General features: G+C 39.3%; 1 protein-coding gene across 1 annotated transcript; it reads left to right on the top strand.

The window, feature by feature from the left end:
* The first annotated feature begins 203 nt into the window (after positions 1-203).
* lnpep (leucyl/cystinyl aminopeptidase) lies at positions 204-17,823 on the top strand. Its single transcript, XM_065965780.1, has 22 exons — positions 204-610; positions 2,797-2,891; positions 3,909-4,111; positions 4,813-4,924; positions 5,046-5,303; positions 5,457-5,647; positions 5,824-5,962; positions 7,088-7,222; positions 7,360-7,480; positions 7,584-7,735; positions 7,829-7,942; positions 8,043-8,174; positions 8,930-9,064; positions 9,448-9,608; positions 9,701-9,789; positions 9,878-10,061; positions 10,198-10,354; positions 12,156-12,340; positions 12,571-12,732; positions 13,248-13,388; positions 14,561-14,642; positions 14,731-17,823. Exons 1-22 carry the CDS (start codon positions 583-585, stop codon positions 14,860-14,862), a joined length of 3,108 nt encoding a protein of 1,035 aa, XP_065821852.1. The 5' UTR covers positions 204-582; the 3' UTR covers positions 14,863-17,823.
* Positions 17,824-21,259: the final 3,436 nt, after the last annotated feature.

Genomic DNA, 21,259 nt, shown 5'->3' with positions numbered 1-21,259 from the left:
CTATTGATCGTTTTTGTATACTACAATTTGTCCCCCTGGCAGTGAGAATTAAATGAATGTGGCCCTTGCTTGTGACCAAAGTTGCCATCCCTGGTTCTATGAGTAGGACACACAGATGGGAGCGTCACAGCGCTATAGCCCCGCCCCCTTGTGCAACATCCAATAGGATTCCAGTGTTGTAATTCGATAGGAAGTTGTCAACAACTGGTTACAGAGGAAACCAGTGTCATTTGGACATTTTCGTTAGTTCGCCGAGCATGTGTGAAAGTAAAATTTGTTGTTCGGCTTTTAATACAATCACGCTTGTCTTCATCTTGTAGTCGGCAAAATCAACATGGGCGACAAAGTTGTTAAAATCCGCTCGCGTTAGCTCACCGGATGTCTTTCAGTCGGTTAACACTGTCAGAAGTTGGCTAGTTCAAGCTAGCAGCTACGTAGCAAAACAGAAGTACAGTGAAGACAGTGTTTTATTGTTAGTGCGTGACACCCTGCGGTCTGACCGGAGAGAAATAACCTCGTCTGTTCGGCTGCTGTAAACATTACCTTGTTTTGGTCGAGGGCAGCCGTGAGAGACCCTCAACCATGGATCCGTTTGACAACCACAGCACAGGTAAGAGAGACAGATTGTGTGACACAAGCTAACCGCAGCGGGCCATAACAAACAGGACAGGAGCAGCAAGCTGGATGGAAGTGACATTCACCCGAGGACATGTGCTGGGCTTGACATTTACCATGCTAAAACGACAGCTAACTTAATCTGTGCGTCTGTCTTTGTGACGGTCCTGCAGGGAGATGATAAACATGTCACAAACCCTGTGAGCATTAGAGGATGGTTTGTGAAGCTTAAAGTCTGTTTACGTAACCCTTTGGTTTAAAAAAAAACCAAAAAACCCAGCTGCCTTGGGACCTTTTGAAAGAAACACAGTAAGAGTTGTGTGTTTAAACAAAAACAGGAACCGCAACAGCTGGTAGTAGCTGTGTTGTTTCTTTTGTAAGGAGAGCTGATAAGTCCTCTTTTAAGTGTTTTATATTATTTCAGGTTGTTTCCAAACTATAAGAAGCATTCAACAAATCTACAGCTTCACTATTTGTTCTTTGTCGTGACTAAGGGATTTTTTTTAAAGTCACACAATAGCATCTTTTTTTCTTTTTTTTTTTAAAACAAGGAAAAGATAAGAAATGGTTAGCACATGCTTCTTTCATTACCTTTTTGTTTTCAATTAAAGATTGTATGTCTGCATACATTTGTTTGACTCTGCGGTAGGGTTAATGCATTGTTTTGAGTAAACAGGAAGGCTGCAGATAATGCCTGACTGTTGTATTTCCACACAAGTATGAGGAAAGCAGAGGTTGTGTTGGTTGTGCACATTTGAAAGAGGGTTTGTTATGGTAGTCTCGTGATAACCATCACACCTTCTGCTTCAGTCGTATGGCATCCGGCTTGTATGAAATACATTTCCCCGTCACATCACATGACTGTCCCACAGCTGTTAGAAGTAGATGTTGTATGCCATTTATTCTTTAGCAACTTGGCTTAGCTTTTATCCGTCTTAGTTTTGATCAAATCGTCCTCTGCACATTTATAGTAACCATCTACTTCGCTGTTAGCCTATTAATAGACAGTCATACCAGAGCAATGATTCAAACTCAGCGACAGCCCATACACACTTATCACTGTGCAGGGAAGAAGAGGAACAGATTCAACTCATGAATTACTGCAGTCTTGTCTTCCTTTTGGGAAGCCAAAGGTTACAGCAGACTGCTGTTGAACATGAGTCTGGTTTTGCTCAAGGTTTCTGCCTCTTGTTGCTGTTGCTTAATGTTGCTTAGTGCTCACGTTGGCTTAATGTTGGGTCTTTGTAGATGTTATAACAATGAGTACGGTCTTTTATCTGCTCTTTTGTAAAGTGTCTTGAGGTAACATTTGTTAAGAACTGGCGTTATACAAATAAAGATTGAATGAAGGGTCACCCTTTTTTTTGGCGTCATTGGCTCTGAATGAACACTGTGTATAAAGATTCTCTGCACTTTCCAATAAGTCTATCAACAGCTGACACTGATAATGTATTGTCTTTGACTTTAAGACTATGACTGGAATGTGACCCGGACAAGAGGCTGTCATTGCAGAACATTTTACTACTTTCATTATTCAATTAGGAAGTTGAACATGCCTCTTGTTGTTTCAAGAAATGCTGAATAAAGAATCTTGTGGTCACATGGATTTTTAAAAGGCAAGGGCTGACTCAAAAATGAATGCTTTTATACCCTACAGCAATATCATGTGATTTGGCCCAGAGAATGAGTGTTTTTCCTACTTTTGCTGTAAATCAATTTTGAAGGAAACGGATGTTCTCTCTAGTCAGATTTTGTAATACCTTGTGCTCAAAAAGGTTGTTGAACAAGTCTTCAGGTTGCCTGCACATTCACAAGCTATAACAAGGCTTTGTGTTTAAAAATGGCTTGCCACCATAGTTTGCGACACATACAAAAATATCCTCACTTATTTGCCAAAAACAGCACCGTCTCCTCTGTGTCAATCATTTCCAGTCAGTTCTCTGTTTCTCTCTCATGTTTGATGAAGGACGAGGGCCCGAAACGTTACATGTGATATTCCATTTAATTCTACTTAATTGGAGCAGCTTCTGGTGTGTGGACTCAATCCTTTTTCTGTCTTTTGTCCAGCACCCAGTACTTCAACTTTCTCGGATGTGCGCACCTTTTTGACATCTCTCGCTCCCCTCTCATTTCTCCTTTTGAGAATTTGTCGTCTATTTTCACTTCCTCTTTGTCTTGCAGAGCGAGCCAACCTGCCGAGGAACATGATCGAGAACAGCATGTTTGAAGAAGAGCCTGATGTTGTTGATTTAGCAAAAGACTCCTCTGCCTTTCCGGTATGCTCACGTCATCTTTTCCCATGCATGTTATGCACATCTTTATTTCAAGACTTAATATTTGAGCTTGAAACAGAATGTAGATTTGCATCACTCGGCACAAATGTGCTTTGATTCTCAAGGCTGATAATTGAAAAAGATCAGAGGAGACTTGTAGATCAGTATCTGTTGATTGGAGGTTGGCTGACAACTTTTGTTAGATGATGCTCATCTGCTCTCTTTCAGTTCATTACATCCCATATGACTGTAAATCTGTTATAGCTGTAGACAGCTTTAAACAAATTAAACCACAGTATGCATCATGATCACACTGGTGATCCCCCGTGGTGTGTTGAAAGTATTAATATCCTGTTCTTTAGTGATACCCTGACCTGTTTACCTCTTCCATCCTCTCTTACAAAGGACATAAGATGTCATAAAACCTCATAATCACAGTCTTATAAAATAAATGAAAAATCCCCGCACACTGAAGGGGACTTTATTGTGAGCCAACAATGTGTTTTGTAGCTTCCTCAGGTTCGCCCTGCATCATCACGTGGGCATACACAGATGTGTCAGATTGTTAATTGGATTATTCAGTGTCATAACCTCAAAATGGTAGTGTGTATAAAAAAAAAAACATGATGTGATTAGTACTTTATACATACTTTTTGGAATAATAATATAGTACATGCTTTCATTTTCAAAACACACATGATATAACAGCGTAACAGGAATAACAAGAATATTACCAATTCATGTAATTTAAACAGAGTGAACATTTGTTCCCTTGGTCACCACGACCTGTATCCTCTCTGCAGTCATCTAATTTTATCAGTCGTCCGTGCATTACTTCTCATTATTGCTGTCCCTGCCCTCACTCTCCTCACTGACCTCGTTATCTGACATCTTGCCCTCTGATAATGAATTGACCTGTGAGGACAATCCAGTTATTAAAATCTACGGGAAACACTACACTGCTTAACTGTAAATAAAAAAAAGAAGAAAAAATCAGTGGCTAACAAATTCTTTCCCCAGACGTTTCCTGCTCTTGACCCAGATGAGGCAGTGTATGAGCCCCGCAGTTCACGGCTGCTTGTGCGAGGCCTCGGAGAGAACGACCTGGACGAGGATGAGGAGGACTGCGAGTCTTCGGCACGTCTGCTGGGCATGTCCTTCATGAACCGCAGCTCTGCTCATAGATCCAACTCCTCCCCTTACACCAGACAGGCTCCGCCCAGGTAATGCACCCAAAAGGGGATTATCTAATGTGATCTACATTGTGGGATTTCTTTTTACAAAGCAGTGCTGCAAGAGTATTTATCATATATCATTATATACAGTGTGAAGAAATACACATTTTGAATTGAGATGAATGTATCTCAACATTGTCAGTTTCTAACTAACATGTCATGAAAACTGAAAAGCTGCTATTATTTTTGGAAACGTGTCTCTCGATAGTAGAGCTTTATTAAGCCAGTCAGTATAAAGGGAAGTAATTCACACGTGTATTTCTTTGACAAATATTTACAGGGATCATAAAACATCACATGGTGGTGTTGTAGAACAGCTTGCAACATTTCTTGAAATTACAGCTGTATTCAAAGTGATGTTGAAAACAGTGTTGTCACAGATGAGAAAAATGAAGCTATTCCATATGATGCCCACAATTGTTGACATAAAAAATCCTGATTATTTTTGAACACTCAACCATTTTAAAATCCAGTAGAGACACTCTAAACCTGTAAAAACAGAAACCATAACTGTAGTCACAATAGTAGGCAAAATGTGATGCAGATTAAAAAAGGAGTTATGAGCCTATATATGGGTACACACAGGACAGGACACAGTTTCATTCTTTGGTTAAAATTCTATACTTACATAAACATGTCTGCAGTCTTTCACACTGTAAATGTGACTAATTGTCTTTGTGGTCTCTCAGGTCATGTCCTCGACCCTCAGCCCGCACCATGGTTGTGTGTGTGTTATTCCTTGTAATAGTCTGCTCCATGACCATGGTACTCTACTTCTTACCTGGATGCACCTTTACCAGGGTAGGCAAAATATAATGATGGATTATAATTTAACTCCGTATGCATACATTGCTGTTGGATGATTTTTTTGTTGTGATATCTAATTTCCTTGGCTGACCCCTAACCGTCTGTCCTACTGCAGACGGGTTGTCGTAAGCCGAACAAGACGTCCCCCATGGAGACCATCTTCCCCCTGTCCACAAGTGGTGAACTGTTTCCATGGGTAGAGTACCGGCTGCCTCACAGCATAAGTCCTCTGAGCTATGACCTCACCCTGAACCCCAACCTCAACAATATGACCTTCACAGGCAGATCTGTTATCAACATGTCTGTGCTTCATAACACCAAACGCATTGTCCTGCACAGTGCTAACCTCAACATTACCAAAGCTACCTTCAAGGTGAGACATTGTTTTCACTCTGAGCCGTGCAAAGCCCTCCTGACTACATGGACTGTATACAAAGATTTAGCTTTAGCTAGCAACATGAGAAACATTTAAACATTTTGCTTTAAGTTTTCTGTTAAATTTTGAGATAATTGTTCTCTCTTCCAGCTGGGGGATGAAGCAGCCAGAGATGTGACCGTACTGGAGTACAAACCCAGACAGCAGATAGCTGTTAATTTTCCTGAGGAGCTGAAGGCAGGACAGTACTGTGTTCTGACTCTGGACTACTCTGCTAACCTGTCGCACACCTATGATGGTTTCTACAACAGCTCATACACTGATAAAGATGGAAAAAAAAGGTACATTTCACTGTTTTGTAGGCACAGTATTTTCTGTATACACAACTGAGCTTGTGACCTTCAGTTCAGTGCACAGCCATGTACTAAGGAAACTGCTGGCTGTTCTTTTCTTTTAGGCAGGATTGATCTAATTTGGTGAGTCTGCATGCTCACGCTCATCTCCTTCTTGTCCTCAGGGTCCTCGCTGCAACCCAGTTTGAGCCACTGTATGCTAGGAAAGCCTTTCCCTGCTTTGATGAACCCTCATTCAAAGCCACTTTTCTGATCAAAATCAGCAGAAAACCAGACTACATGACTCTTTCCAATATGCCTAAGGTAATGCAACATTAGTTTTATGGTTACAGCGTGATAACAATTCCTGAAACACCTCGCGCTGGCTGTGTGTCCACAAAAGGGACTATCACATATGAAAAAAGCCAAACTGGGAGAGTTTGAGGCAGTGTTTTTTTAGCAGGAAGAATATTTTCTTCCATGTGTTGCTCTGAATAAAGGAACGGCTGAAGCACATTAGTCAAAGGGATACTCTGGAATTGGGTGATATTTATCTCCCTATCTTTGATGTTGTTGTTGTTTTTGTAGTTGTTTAGCACGTTAGCTTATAGGCTGTGACAGCAACAGCAGTTTTTCTGCCCCTCCTCCGATGTGATTAGACGGCTTATTTAAAATTGACATTCACAAGTGTAGCACTTACCTAAAGTTGAAAATTGTTGACCAGAAAAAGGCCCAAAAGGCGAAGCACTCAGCGCAGAATAGAAGCTCAGTTTCTTTGCAATGCTTCCACTGTTTGTAGTGTATAAACAGCACTCCCATGGCCTCAGGAAAACATTTTGGTGGACACACACACAGCCTATTTGTTTAACAGGATTTATCCTTCAAACTTAACAGAGAATTTGATTCACAGTAAGCTCTGGTTGTGTTTGACAGCTAAATTTGAAGTTTTAAACCAAAAAAACGATCATAGACAGGTCCCAGGTTTAATATCAGAGTGAAATAGAGTATCTTTGAATACATGGTAGATTGTTCCTAAACATACAGAAATATATAGTTAAAATAGAAACCTCAGGTGTGTGTGAAGGTTAGCACTGATGCTCATATTTCTGATATGTCAGTTGTTACTAGCATTAGCCTGGGACAGAGCAAATTTAATTTTCTTTGGCAAAAAATGTTGGTAATGACCTGAAGGGAGTTTTGTTTTTGGTATTATATGCACAGCCTATTTAACTGATCTCCAAGTCTTGTCACCTGCAACTGATCGGTAATCTCACACCCAGTTTCAATACAGCAGAAAGTCATGTGACTGTGATACTTGTAAATTTGGGCACAATTAAATGAACAGACCATGTGCTACTTTAAACTCGCTGCGTTGTTTTCTGAACAGAAAAGGCGAGAAGATGTCAGTTAGTTAGTTAGTAACACGTCTTTATATGCTGTGTGTTTCAGGCTAAAACCACACAACTTCCCAATGGCCTGATGGAAGATGAGTTTGAGAGGACCACTTTCAACATGAGCACCTACCTGGTGGCCTTTATTGTTGGTGACTTCACCTCTATCAGCCAAAATGTTTCAGACACTCTGGTAGGTCTGACACAGATATGACTTATTTTCTGCTTTCGATGAAGGCTACCATATTATATATATATATTATTTTAGCTGTCATTAAGATTCTCTTGTTTCTGATAAATCATCATTTAACATCTGTTTGTGTCTTCTAGGTGTCTGTGTACTCTGTGCCAGAGAAGAAGGAGCACACTGACTATGCTCTGGATGCAGGCGTTAAACTGCTGGAGTTTTACAATAACTTCTGTGAAATAAACTACCCCTTCAAAAAGCTGGGTGAGTACACACAGGAAGTTGCACACTATTTCATTCTCCCTCACCTGTTCTTTCTTGTCATCCCTTTTTAACACACCTGAGTTGCTCAATTTCTCTTTTCCAGACTTGGTTGCTATCCCCGACTTCCTGGCGGGCGCTATGGAGAACTGGGGACTCATCACCTTCAGAGAGACCAGTCTGCTGGTGGGCAAACAGTCCTCTCCTCTGGAAAAACAAGTGGTCGCCTCTGTTATCGCCCATGAGCTCGCTCATCAGGTAGTCATATTCACCTGTGTGTCTGTGAAAACAGCAGATAGTGAGTATGTGCTGTAGGGAGGTCCTCATCTATCTCTGATGATGTGTTTGCAGTGGTTTGGAAACCTGGTCACTATGAGGTGGTGGAACGACCTGTGGCTTAACGAAGGCTTTGCCACTTACATGCAGTACTATTCACTGCAGACAGTCCTGCCGAATCTGGAAATTGTAAGTTTACTTATCAGGTCTCTAAAAAGATTTGTTCTCAACAGATGAAGCCGTTTGCCTCAATATGTGCTTTAACAGAGATCCCTGTGTTTTTTGACAGGGTAATTTATTCCTGGCAGTGCGATTCAGAGCCTTGGACAAAGATGCACTAAACTCCTCCCATGCCGTGTCGACAGAAGTTAATTCACCATCACAGGTGGAAGAGATGTTTGACTCGGTCTCATACGAAAAGGTACAGCTTTATATATGATAGATGGGTACTTTACATTTATGATTTCCCTGAACTTCTATAGCTGTTTATTAGTAAATAATGTCTCACACTGAAGCCTTTTCCACATACACACTCCTAAACATTTCTTGAAAGGCAGGCTGCCCTTGCTTCTTGTAAGTACGGTAAGTGAAGTTTATTTATATAGCACCTTTTAAGAGCAGACGTCACAAAGTGCTTCACAATAAATACTCTTCCTGAGTTGTTTGTTGGATCTCAGGAGGAAGACGTGACGTAAACGGAACAACACAGAAGTGGCGGGCAAGGAATCCAACACTATAATGAAAGTCTTTGCCTTTATATCAATGCTACGTGTAGTTCAACACATTCACAATATCAACCAAAGAGCGGAGAACAAAAACATAAATATGTTTTATTAAGTGGACAGAGGTTGCACTGGTCGTGTACATTCAGTCTCTAGTAGTGTGCCAGTCGCAGGATCTAAACGTCAACCTCTTTTCTGCTCGCTCGTGATTGATTTTCCGTAATATTTTTCCGCCGAGTGCTCTCACCCATCAGCTCACCCTGACTTCATGTGGAACATTTACTAGGGGGCTGGCAGGAAACATTGTTTGGTAAAGCTGGAGTGAACCATTTGGCAGTTTGTGGGAACATGCAGCTCAACCCAAAAGCTTCAGGAAGTTTTCAAGAGTTTAGTATAACTACGGTCATTGCTCTGCTTCGGTCTGATCACAGTTGCTTTGTGTTCTGCCTTTCAGGGTGCATCTATTCTCCTGATGCTGAACGCTTCACTGCCCGGGGAACACCAGTTCAGAAAGGGTATCATTCAATACCTAAAACAGTTCAGTGGATCAAACGCGGACACAAACGACCTCTGGAACAGCCTTACAGAGGTGAGTGTTTGTGCCTTATTGATTTTTTTCATACAATGGAGAGCAGTAGTTTACCTTTTTGGCTGCATCTTAACTTTCCTCTGCTTACTGTCAAAATTACTTGATCTCACATTGGCATGGTTGTGGTTAGTTTAGTGGTCTTTGCTGATTCACTTGGTGATGACATTGTTCCATTTTCAAATAAGGCAATTTATACTTTTGCTAACTCTCCGTAACAAAGGAAGAGCCTAGAATTCCTTACGTTAAACAATTATATTATACCATTCTATTATTGATATTATTTTTGCTTCTTTGAATCCTTCTTTATGTAACTTCACACATTCAGAAAACAAATGACATGTCATTGGACTGCACACACTCTGGATTTCTCTCCCTGTCCTCAGGTCGAAGTCTCACCGCAGCATCAGAACGTGTCAGAGATGATGAGATCCTGGACATCGCAGAAAGGCTTCCCATTGGTCACCGTAAGCCGCCAGGGAGATCAGGTGACCCTCACACAGGAGCATTTCCTGCTCACCTCTGACTATGCAACACACACTTCCAGGTGGGTAATATTAAACACACAGACGGACACACTTGTTGAAAGATCGCAGAAACACACCACACTCATGGTTATAAATTTCTCTCTCTGTGTAGCTTGTGGAATATTCCAGTGACATACGTGAATGACAACTGTAGTGTGGCTCCAGAGTGCAGACAGGTGTTCAATCTAATGACCAAGTCAGGTAAAACACAAAGTAACACAAACAGAAACATCAAGTCTCAGTCTCTGGTTCTGGGTCAATTGGTACATCTGTGTGTGTGTTTTTTCAGGGACTTTTAAGATGGCAGAAAGTGTGAAGTGGCTGAAGATAAACTACAGAAACACAGGCTTCTACATCGTCCACTATGGAGACGAGGGTTGGACTGCTCTTGGAGATGCTTTGTCTGAAAATGTCAATGTTCTTACACCAGAAGACCGTGCCTCGCTTATACACAATATCTTTGCTCTCTCCAGGTAAAGCGTGTAACACATTTTTCTTTTTTGATTAACATTCATTGACAGGATAAACTCAGGTTTAGGAGTACTTGTCCAATTCTTGTATTTCATGCTTTTAACAAGCCTTCACCCCCCTGTCCCATGTTGTGGACAGACTGGGACGTGTGTCCTTCCTTCAGGTCAACAACCTGTTGAACTACATATCCAATGAAACCGATACGTCTCCTGTGACAGAAGCCTTGTTGCAGCTCAGCAATATCTACCAACTGCTCTGCAAAAGACAGGAGCACAGTCTGGTGGCCCGTATGAAGGTACATAAACACATGGAATTTGGGTAATGTTAAATTGTTTGACAAACATGAATCAAGCCACATGTCTGCCAAACAAATCCTGATTATTTAAAGTCTTGATAATCCAGTGATAGTAAGAGTAATGGATGTATGAGCATACAAGCTGTTAATATTTAATTTGAATGATGAATAGCACATCTTACACCTAAATATGCGTATTCTGAGTTTTTGCATTAATGAAACACACCACCTACCAAATCTTGGATTTCCTGTTACGCTGTTATATCATGTGTGTTTTGAAAATGAAAGCATGTACTATATTATTATTCCAAAAAGTATGTATAAAGTACTAATCACATCATGTTTTTTTTTTATACACACTACCATTTTGAGGTTATGACACTGAATAATCCAATTAACAATTTGACACATCTGTGTATGCCCACGTGATGATGCAGGGCGAACCTGAGGAAGCTACAAAACACATTGTTGGCTCACAATAAAGTCCCCTTCAGTGTGCGGGGGATTTTTCATTTATTTTATAAGACTGTGATTATGAGGTTTTATGACATCTTATGTCCTTTGTAAGAGAGGATGGAAGAGGTAAACAGGTCAGGGTATCACTAAAGAACAGGATATTAATACTTTCAACACACCACGGGGGATCACCAGTGTGATCATGATGCATACTGTGGTTTAATTTGTTTAAAGCTGTCTAATCCAAAATCTCAACATTTTACTTTTGGCAAATCAATTTCACATGACAGGAAAATGTTTATACCCAACAGTCGTGTATAAAGACCCTGCTGAGTATACAGCGCATTTGATGTAGCTGAGACACACCAACATACAACGCTGCATAAACACACACATCACGCACCTGTTTACTATCAGTGGATTCTTATATCACACAGTTGATCCATACTGACCGAGTCTGTAACACATGTGATCAGGTCCAACTTTTGGTTCTGTTAACTTGTCCACACAGACTCTGTTAAACAGCGCTGCGTTATTAACACTGAAGATATAGCGCACGGTAAATGCATGCTCCACTTTCACTTCCAACACTCGCCGCAGCAGCAGTCAGAGATACACACGTCCTATAATGAACAGTCAGCTCATGTTATGTGTTCAACACTGTCGAAGGTAAATCAATAGAAAAGCTTGTTTTTGTGGATTAAACACATTTATTATTCACAGATGGATTTGAGTTTTGAGTCTGTAATGATGTAATGCAGGGGTGGTTCTAGGGGGTAGCAGGGGAGTCTGGGAACTACTACCTTTATATATACTGTATTTTTTTAAACATTTTTCAATGTCTTGATTTGATAAAATGATCCAATTCATGACTTCAATCTGTGATTTAATTTAACGGAGCATTATACCTTAGTAACTAATAAAATATGCTTGGTCAGTGATTTTTTTTCCTCTACCTGCTACCTTGGCTGGTGAGTCAAAAAGTGAATTCAGACCCTGCTTACATGTATATTTCTTGGATACATTAAAGTAATAAGTTATCGTTTTTCTTTAATATACATTAAATGCACACAAAAACTTCACGTCTTTTTAAAAGCAACTTGAAATGAATCATATTCACAATTGTTGCTGTATCTACACTTTTCATGTCTGGTTTAGCCTCTTTTAAAAAGTTTTGATGAGGCTATGTGAGTAACAACTTATCATAGCATGAAGGCATTTAGGGTACAAGCTGTATTCTGAAGTCCTTAACCAATCACTCTTTATCTAGGATCATGAAGTGGAAAAAGTGAGTTTTGTGTTTGTAATCATAACTCCATGATTGTCTGTTTTTATCTTTTGATAGAACTATATTATGCATCATTTTGGTTCCCTGATGGAGAAACAAACATGGGGAGAGGAGGAGAGTGTATCCAATCAGGAGCTGCGCTCAGTGCTGCTGGAGACAGCATGTCACCTGAAAGAAGGAAACTGCGCTCAGCAAGCCAAAGCTCTGTTCAAGAGTTATGTTGAATCCAACGGGACCTTGCGGTACGTATAGCACCCTAGAAACATTCATTACGTGGGCCACAGTGACAACAGCCTGAGAGGCTCAAACATCTGTTTAGTCATAGAAGTATCTTTAACAGGGTCGGGGGAATGAAATGAAATTGAATTGACATTAATCTGTTTTATCATTATAGATGATGAATGATGATTATGAAGTTCAAATACATTTGTTGTTATAGTAACCTGAGTAACGTTGTTATATATTTGTGCAGGATCCCAGGTGATCTGCAGCAAGCTGTGTTCAATGTTGCTGCTCAATCAAATGAAGACTGGGAGACTTTGCGCGACTTGTATTCTCATGTCACCTTTGATGCAGAGAAACGAAAAATGCTTCGGGGCCTCGCATCCACTCAAGATGCTTGGCGAATAGTCTGGTAAATGTTTGTTTATACTTCTACTCAGGTAAAGCCAAGCAGATTGTGCAGGAATACAGTTTGCAGTATTTTCAGTGTTGCAGTGGTTTTTCTTTTTCAGTGCCTACTTATATTCCACCAAAAGATGCCCTATGTTAAATAAAAAATGAGAAGAATTTTTCTTTTCAGCTCTTGAATTGATTTTATATGTTGCCTCATAAAATTCACAAGAACACAAAACACAAATTCTACCATAACTGAGAACCGTTTCTCTTACGACACACTTTGTGCTATTCTCTTCTTGTTTACTGTATTCTGCAAATGCAACGTTTAAAGAAAAAAAATCACAAGGATTACAACTGAGAGCTTTACTTTAAATTGTAGATGTCTGAGACTCTATAGAAACGTTATTATCTGAGTTATAATTCAAATCTGTATTTGTGTATTTGAGTCTCCTGCTGTATGTAGGTGAGGAAAGTGTGGGTGTGTAGAAACATTTTTTGTGTAAACAGAAAAACTGATCTCACTTTCTGCAGGATTCTTCATGCTGGTCTGAAGGGGGACGTCATCCAGACCCAGGAGCTTCCTTTGGTCATCAGCACTGTGTGTAGCGGATTTACTGGCTACTTGTTCGTCTGGGATTTTATACAAGAGAACTGGGACAGCCTCATAGAGAAGTAAGCCTCTTGTCAGTTTCAGACATGTTATCACTCAGACTCCATTTTAAAATCGTTTCGTTTCAACATTGGAAAGATTTTGTTTCTTTAATCATGTTTTATCATTGGACCAGGATAGAGACATTTAGCTTTACGAGAGTACTAGCTCGATGCCGTCTCCTAATTCTTCTCGCTTTTTTTCCTACAATGTTCCACGTGAAATAGTAACATAGCCGTGTGTGATATGGAACATGTGCTATTTCTATGGTTAGTTGTATAACGCTCGATTGATCTGTCAGCTTTTAGCTGTGGATAGGAGGGAAGCTGTGGCTCCCTGCATTTGAAGTAGGGGCATTCCCAATCTTATTTTCATTTATTTATGTAAACTGTTCTTGTTGTTGTGTTCATATAGAGGTCAGCAGTTCAATTTTACTGTACATTACAGGTCATTTCTGTACTTATGTCCACATCGATAGTAAAACTTAATGGCAAATAAGCTTCGGGCCTTTACCTGGAATGTACGAGACATTCACAATCCTCTAAAACGTAGGGAAATACTTACCTTTTGAAAAAAGAAAACATAGATATAGCACTGGGACAGGAAGCACATCTCGATGATACAGTGGCTGTACTTATTAGACAGAATCTACCTTTTAGACTGGTGTTAAGGATAACAAATGACTACTACATTATTATTATTAAAGGCATCTTACAAAAGCAATATATTTCAATAATGAATGTTTATCATCCACCAGGTCAGCCATCAGATTTTCTTAAAATATTTCTGGACCCTGCAGTAATGACAGTGGGATTAGTGGGTGGGGATTGTATTGTATATTAAATCCACTCATTCATAGATTCCCTTGGATTTGATGATGTATGGAAGAGTCTCCACCCCTCTAACAAAGAGTATTCTTTTCTTTCTACACCTCACAGGTGTCAGACCACAATTTATTTATTTTTTCCCGCCTAGGACTGAATTGCAATCAGTTTGATTCTGTAGCATTGACAACAAAATCATATCAGATAATAGTTATAAAACCTAATGTTTCATTAATCTACATATACATTATATACACATACTTGTATAAATGTTATTCTTGTGGAAAAAAAATACAATTCAATAAACGTATGAATAAATACGTATAAAAAAGATGAATTCATGAATAAACATCTTTGTGTCTCTTCTCGAGGTTCCCTGTGGGCTCATTTGCAATCCAATCAATCATCAAATCTGCCACCTCCCAGTTCTCCACACAGGCACACCTTGATCAGGTTTGTATTTCAAAAAGTTTAATAATACTTCAGTGTATTTTAGGGCTAACTTGACTATTGTGTGTGTGGGTGTGATTGTGTTTTGCAGGTAACGAGTTTCTTCTCCGGGCTAAAAGAGCGTGGCTCTCAGATGAGGAGCGTGCAGGAAGCTTTGGAAACCATCAGGTTAAACCAGCGCTGGATGGACAAGAACCTGGTTGTACTCCAAAACTGGCTGTAAAAAGAGTTGCCCAATCAAGACTACCCAGCCGGGGTATGAGGGAAGTCAACAGCAGTGTTTGCACTATCGTAGGAGTGTGTCTCTTAGCTTTTTTTTTATCCAGGCTGGAGTAGTATTGACTATCAGACGTCACGCTCCACCTGAGTGGACAAGATTTTTTTGTTTTGGTCCTGTAAATTGTGTTTCCTAGCTCAGGGTGGTGCCGATTGTGTATCCGACAGGCCATTCGATACACACAGACACACTCCTTACAATTCATGCTGTCGACCAAAAGTCAACTCTGCAGGTTTCATCTGAACCTCTTGTCTGAGCAGACAATCATGTTCCATCCACACTCCTCTCCTTCAGCCTGCTGTCAGGCACTACGTCTCCATAAGTTGTTGTGTAAAGGCCACTTTATAAACTCAATTTAAATGTCCATGACTGTTCTGCCAGCCGGTTCCTGGACTTTCTCTCAGCCATCAGACTTATGTAAAACAAGTGGCAGAAATTCCTCAGCCATGAGAGGTTTGGTTACTGAAAGGATTATTATGATGAATCCCTTTTTATTTAAAATCTGTGTGGAAATAATAGCTAGCTGCAATTATCAACTCCAGTTACTCATGCAGCCTGAAGTATTTATTACAATAGTCATGGTTGAAAGCTTTGATTAAAACGAGGTTTTCGCACATCCAACCATCTCGTAAAGTAGATGAGTAGGACAAAAACCTAGGGCAATGAAAAGGAAGCTCCTGCACACTACTAATACTCGGAATGATATTTTTTTATTTATTTTTTTAAACCACAATGTTTCGGTCCCTCTGAAGCTTTTTCCAAGTTTGTTCTCAAACAGTTTCCCCACCATGACCTTAAGTAGACAATGTTCCACCAATGTTCTACTTTGACGTGCCTCTCTGGATCTATACATACATCGTTAAATCAATCAATGAGACTCTTATACATAAACTCCAGTACACTGCACCTCTGTTGACAATAAGGTCAATGTTACCACCTCTCTCTGGCAGTGTTGCCTTTTCTATGCCCTGGATCCTGAATGATGAGATGTCCTAACACAGTCCAAAACACTTAATGCATACATGCAGGCACCCACTCACCAAATGACCAACTCTGATGTGAATAAAAACACAAACAGTCAGACAAACAGAATTACACCAACTATGTTTAGTCAAAGTTAAACTGAACTATTTAACAAAGCCAAAACTCACCAACTTATAAAATCTGGACTTACAAACTTAACCAAATGTGCAGAAAATGAAGCAAATGTAGAAAGCTAAAGAAACATTTCACAACAAACTTACATACAGTACTGTATGTGTTAATATGATGTGCAACAGGAACAAAACAGCCAAACAAGCCCCCAGATCCAGGTGGGGAAATTGTTAAAGTACACACTTGACAAAGCTTCTGAGGTGATGCTGACCAAGAGTAGTGTGCAGGATTTTTTATTTTCAATGGTTGAAAGCTGAAAAACAAACCTTGTTTTTGGCATTGATTGTACTGAAAAGCCTTCCCACTGTGTACAGCAGATGGCATACTGCACAGCAGTGCTGGTTTGAATAAACCAATGTGTCTTAGGAGAGAGCAGGCAGTGCACACTGGAGCCAAATGTTCATTTGTCATTTTCTCGATGTCTCTTCCTGGCTAGACCTGCTTTAGCTCTCATCTGCAAGTTTGAATTAGTTAACTTTTTTTCACCATACATGCTCAGTCTTTCACTTGTTGTGCTTGTAATCTTGCAATTATAATGTAAATATGCTTAACCTTACAACTTTTACCCTGCGGTTTTGAATGTGTTTTAAATATCTTTTAAAATCAAACGATTTTAAAATGGTGTTTTGTATATAGAGTGTAAATGGGAGATGTAAACATAGACTGAAACATCAGTCTTGGTCAAATATTTGAGCTGTATTTCTTGTTTAATACCCCTCAGGGGGGTCATTTGCTGATGAATGTTTGTGTTTTAAGGGCTAATGTGCATAATGAAGATACAAATGGTATAAAAGAAGATCTATATTGGACATTGCTTATCTGTCCTCATAGCTTTTCTTCATCAGCCAAATAAAAATACAGAAAGTACAAAGTTACTCCATTTGTAAACTGGCTGAGAATAATGAGTAAGTTATTCAGTGTTGAAATATGTTCACCAACTAATGTTCCAAGATTTTATTTAAACACATTTGAACTCTCACTTTAAGCTTCATCTCAAGTGCTACTTCAGTTATTTTCTATTGTTATATGACCTGGAGGACAGCAAGAAGATGTAACAGTTCTTAAATTATTTTCTGAAACCTCTCTGTCTAGTCAGAGTTCCAATCCGAGTGATATCTCTGACTTGGTCGTGTGGTCCCCAGAACTAATTGGGGTAACTCATGGGATTGTCACTGCAATGGCGGCTCTCACTGGCAGGTCACAGTGATTGCAAGAAGGGATGGGATCCAAGAAGGGACTTGAAAGACAGGGAAAAGAGACATTATGTTTGTATTAAGGCTATAGCCTGCTATAGTCAGAACTGACTTTTAAGGATGTGATTGCAGTTTAGATCTGTGACAGTGTTGCCTTGTAACAGCCCACCAAAGTTTCACATACAGTGTATAATGTGTTTAGCTGGTGATTGCTTTGAATACATATCCTTTACGGTCATGTCCTGGTTTATTGTGGATCATTACAGTGTCGAGGTGAGTCATCTGTGTGTCATCTGTCCAGCTTCCAGCAACCACATTACTGTCTCCTCTCCATTGAGGCTCTGGGACATTGAGTGTTCTTCATATTTTGGTTAGATAATAACTGCTTCATGTGAGGTCAGTTTGTGATGTCATTTAGGTACAGGGTCCAGTCTGAGGGCGGTCTGATGTCAGAATTGTTGTATAGTACCATGTGTGCAGTGAACCTCAGATTTTCTGTGTTTGCACTGGGATGAAATGCTTTATGTGAACAAAATAAAAGTAAAAGTTGTTTTCTGAAGATTTTGAATTAGCATGTATCATTTTTTTCTTAATTAAAAATCATTTGGGTTGGTAGTCAGTGAGCCTGGCAAATATTTATTTTAGTTTGACATGAGAAAAAAAATCAGCTCCTGAGCAATTCAATCAATGAATCAAACTTAAAGGCTATCACTTAAAAAAAAATCAAGCTTACAGATTTGTTTTAATCCTCCTGATCAAGCTTTGAGCTTTATTACAGTCTTAAGTTGTTACTTACAAAAATAATTATGGGGAATATGCTGCAATACCTGTAAAACCCCTCAATCTCCAACATGTTTGAAGATACTCTTTGGCATTAACAGTAAAATAAATCATGCAGGATGCTACCCAGTTTTACCAGGAGGGGTCCTTTTAGCTCTTCTGGAAACATGCACTCTGGCTCTCTTCAATGGTTTTACAGTTACAGTTATATAGTTATACAATTATAACAGATATATTAACCACAAGTGTATAAGGATATCATTCATTTGAAGGGTCAACTTGAACACTGAAGATGTTTGGGTAGATGCTCATTTATAAGGACTTGAAACCATTTTTAAATCCATCACTGCAAGGGAAGTCTGTAGAAGGAAATATATCATTGTGTCTGATTATTAAAGATATCTGCATGTTAAACAACATTGTGAAGTTTTATCCTGCTCACTGTGGCAAACATTTCCCTCCTTGTTTCAAGTGTGTTTTAGAAAACGTGTTTTGGGCCTTGAGGACTTGTTTGGCAGAATGCCCCACAGCTGGAAGACATCACGGTGCCAGTCATTTTCACCCTCATACTTTCTTTTTTTGCCATAAACTGAAGTACACAGACAACTGAGAGCGTTATATTCAAATAAAAGAAGAAATACAACCTCAGTAGTTATAGAAACGGCTGCATTGAGGCCTGACTCAGGCCAGGCCAAACTCATTGTTTGATGATAGCAAGACAGATTTCACTGATTAGTTTAAATACCTAGCCCATAAATATTAATCTCTGTTGGCCCAATTGTGTCACAGGCCCTGTTGAAACTGAACCATTTGAACTATGCAGGTGTAGAGGTCATGGCTGACATCAGCAGAGCTGGTCATGACCTGCCTAAGACACTGCTGCTTTGTGGGCATCAGATTATCTGTGTGATCCATCTGTAAGTTAGGACACACATCTGATCACTGTACAGTTCACCGTACATTCAAACACTTTCCTCACATTTCTTTATATGACATGTCATATAAATAACTTCCTTCTTAAGAAGCTTTTTGAAATGAGTGGTTGGTTACAAAAAAAACTTCTCCCCCAAGCAAAAAAAAGGGAACAAACTTTAACAACTGAAATAGAAGGACTTAACCATTACATCATTCTATCGATAAATCTAATGACCTGGTAAATTACAACATAAACAGAGGGAATTAGATGGTTTAATTGAATATATAGGACATATAAGAGTTATCACAAAAAGGGCAGAATGGATGGGGAAAAGGGAGAAATGTACAAAACTGTTCTTGAGACTCCAACAAAGGAATGTTTTAAACAACAACATCTCTAAACTTGTTTCAGATCACGAGGAAATGCAACATAGACGTTCAGATAAAGATCAGAAAAATGTCTTAAAGATATTCTCTTTCCATCAGTAAACTATTCAAATAGAATGTGGTCAGAACTTTTTTCCAGAGAGTTACGAAAGCAAATTAAACGATGCTCAAAAGGAGTGAAGGCCTGATTACAGTGGAGGGACTCCAGTCTGCTACAATATCCTTTAAAGCAGGCAGAAGTCCTGGATTAGATGGAATACCCAAAGACATTTATCAGACTTAAAATGTTATTAGGAAACAGTTTATTTCCTATAATGTTGAATACCTTTCAAATTCTCAAAAAGAGGGTCTCATTTGGTCAATATCAGGACCCAGTATATCTAAGGAACTGAAGACCAATCACACTGAAATGCTATGATGTTAAGATGCTAACATACTACAACTGTGAAACAATGACATCTCTTCATGTGATCACACGCAGTATTTTTTTAATCTTAGTTGGCAAAGTTTTGATCTTTCTGACCTTTAAGTTTTGGTCTTGCTGTTCTTACCAAAGCAGGATTCCAACAGCCAGACTGATGAAGCTTGATGACGCTCACAGTTTATGATAAATTGCATGCTACAGAGATTTTAGGATAGCTGCATGTCCCACATTACATTACTTCCACTTACATGTCAATGTCATGCTGCTCTGCTGCACCTTTAATTAAATCATTTGAACTTTATCCAGTTCCCTTCGCTCACAACATGGTAAACTTTGCAGTTCAGTTCAGGAGAAATTTCTGGAAGCTTCTGTTGTTGTGTTCTACCTGATTATCTGATCTTTAAACTTCCTTATCTTCATCCTGGATCTCACATGATGGATTGAGGAAGATTGCCCTGGAAGTCAACGTGACATATTTTCATTGCAGAAAACCCAACCTTAAACTTGTTATCAGCAACAACAGAACCATTTGTGTAGCTTAAGGCATTTTAGTGGTCTTTAAAGCTAGCTTGTATGTTCATTTTGACCTTTTGCTTCTTTTGAATATCCGCCCAGTGATCTTCCTAAATATTTACACATAATATTCACACATTCTGAGAGCTCCTATAACTTAGCTTAAAAAATCCTAGCAATGATTTTTAGCTAAGAGTGATTTAGAAACATTCTTAGAACAACTCTGAGCAAGGAATTGACTTTTATCTTATTGAGAGGGCGTGGTTGACCCAGGTATGACACATTTTTTCAGAAGTTGTGATTGGTTGATCCAAAAAAAGTGAGAAAAAAAAAAAAATCTACGGGATTCGAATTGTCTTTTTTGTTTAGGAAGGTCCCTAACTGAGTGAAATGACCCGGAAGCATCTAGGTGGCGGCCATAAGAGCCATTTGAATTCTCTAAAAGCTAAGGTGCATCAATCCTTCCTTTATAACCTCCTTTAGCATAGGGTACACTGGACCATCTTTTACGAAAGGAGATGAGGTAATGCTGTCCCACAATTCCTTGTGGCCACAACATTTAAAGCGGCTCGTGCATCCGACCGTTCACAAAAACTTACGATGACCGAAAAGGGACGCAGCTCATGTAAGGAATGAAGGGATAAGAGACATTTTTAGCCAGATGATGTTTTATTCAACATATTTCATTCACTTAAGAATGCTTTTTGCAGCTGTACATTTGTATACCTAAAACATGATGTATAGCTTACATAAATGTAACAATTAATTTCATACAATAATACTTATTTTCTATTAATGTTGATTTATGAGTGGACAGGAAAATGTGCATGAGCAACCATTCTCAATGTGACAACCATTCGGTTTCACTTTTGTTACTCGTAGCCTATATTCCTTTGATTTAAATTCCAGCCTTGTGGTAATTAGGATTATTTCACCGGTAAGTAGGCACAGGGGAAAGTTTTTTAGATGCGTTTTT

The sequence above is a fragment of the Labrus bergylta genome, chromosome 2 (assembly GCF_963930695.1).
Source record: "Labrus bergylta chromosome 2, fLabBer1.1, whole genome shotgun sequence".
NCBI lineage: Eukaryota > Metazoa > Chordata > Actinopteri > Labriformes > Labridae > Labrus > Labrus bergylta.
This window is presented reverse-complemented; position numbering and strand designations above follow the sequence as displayed.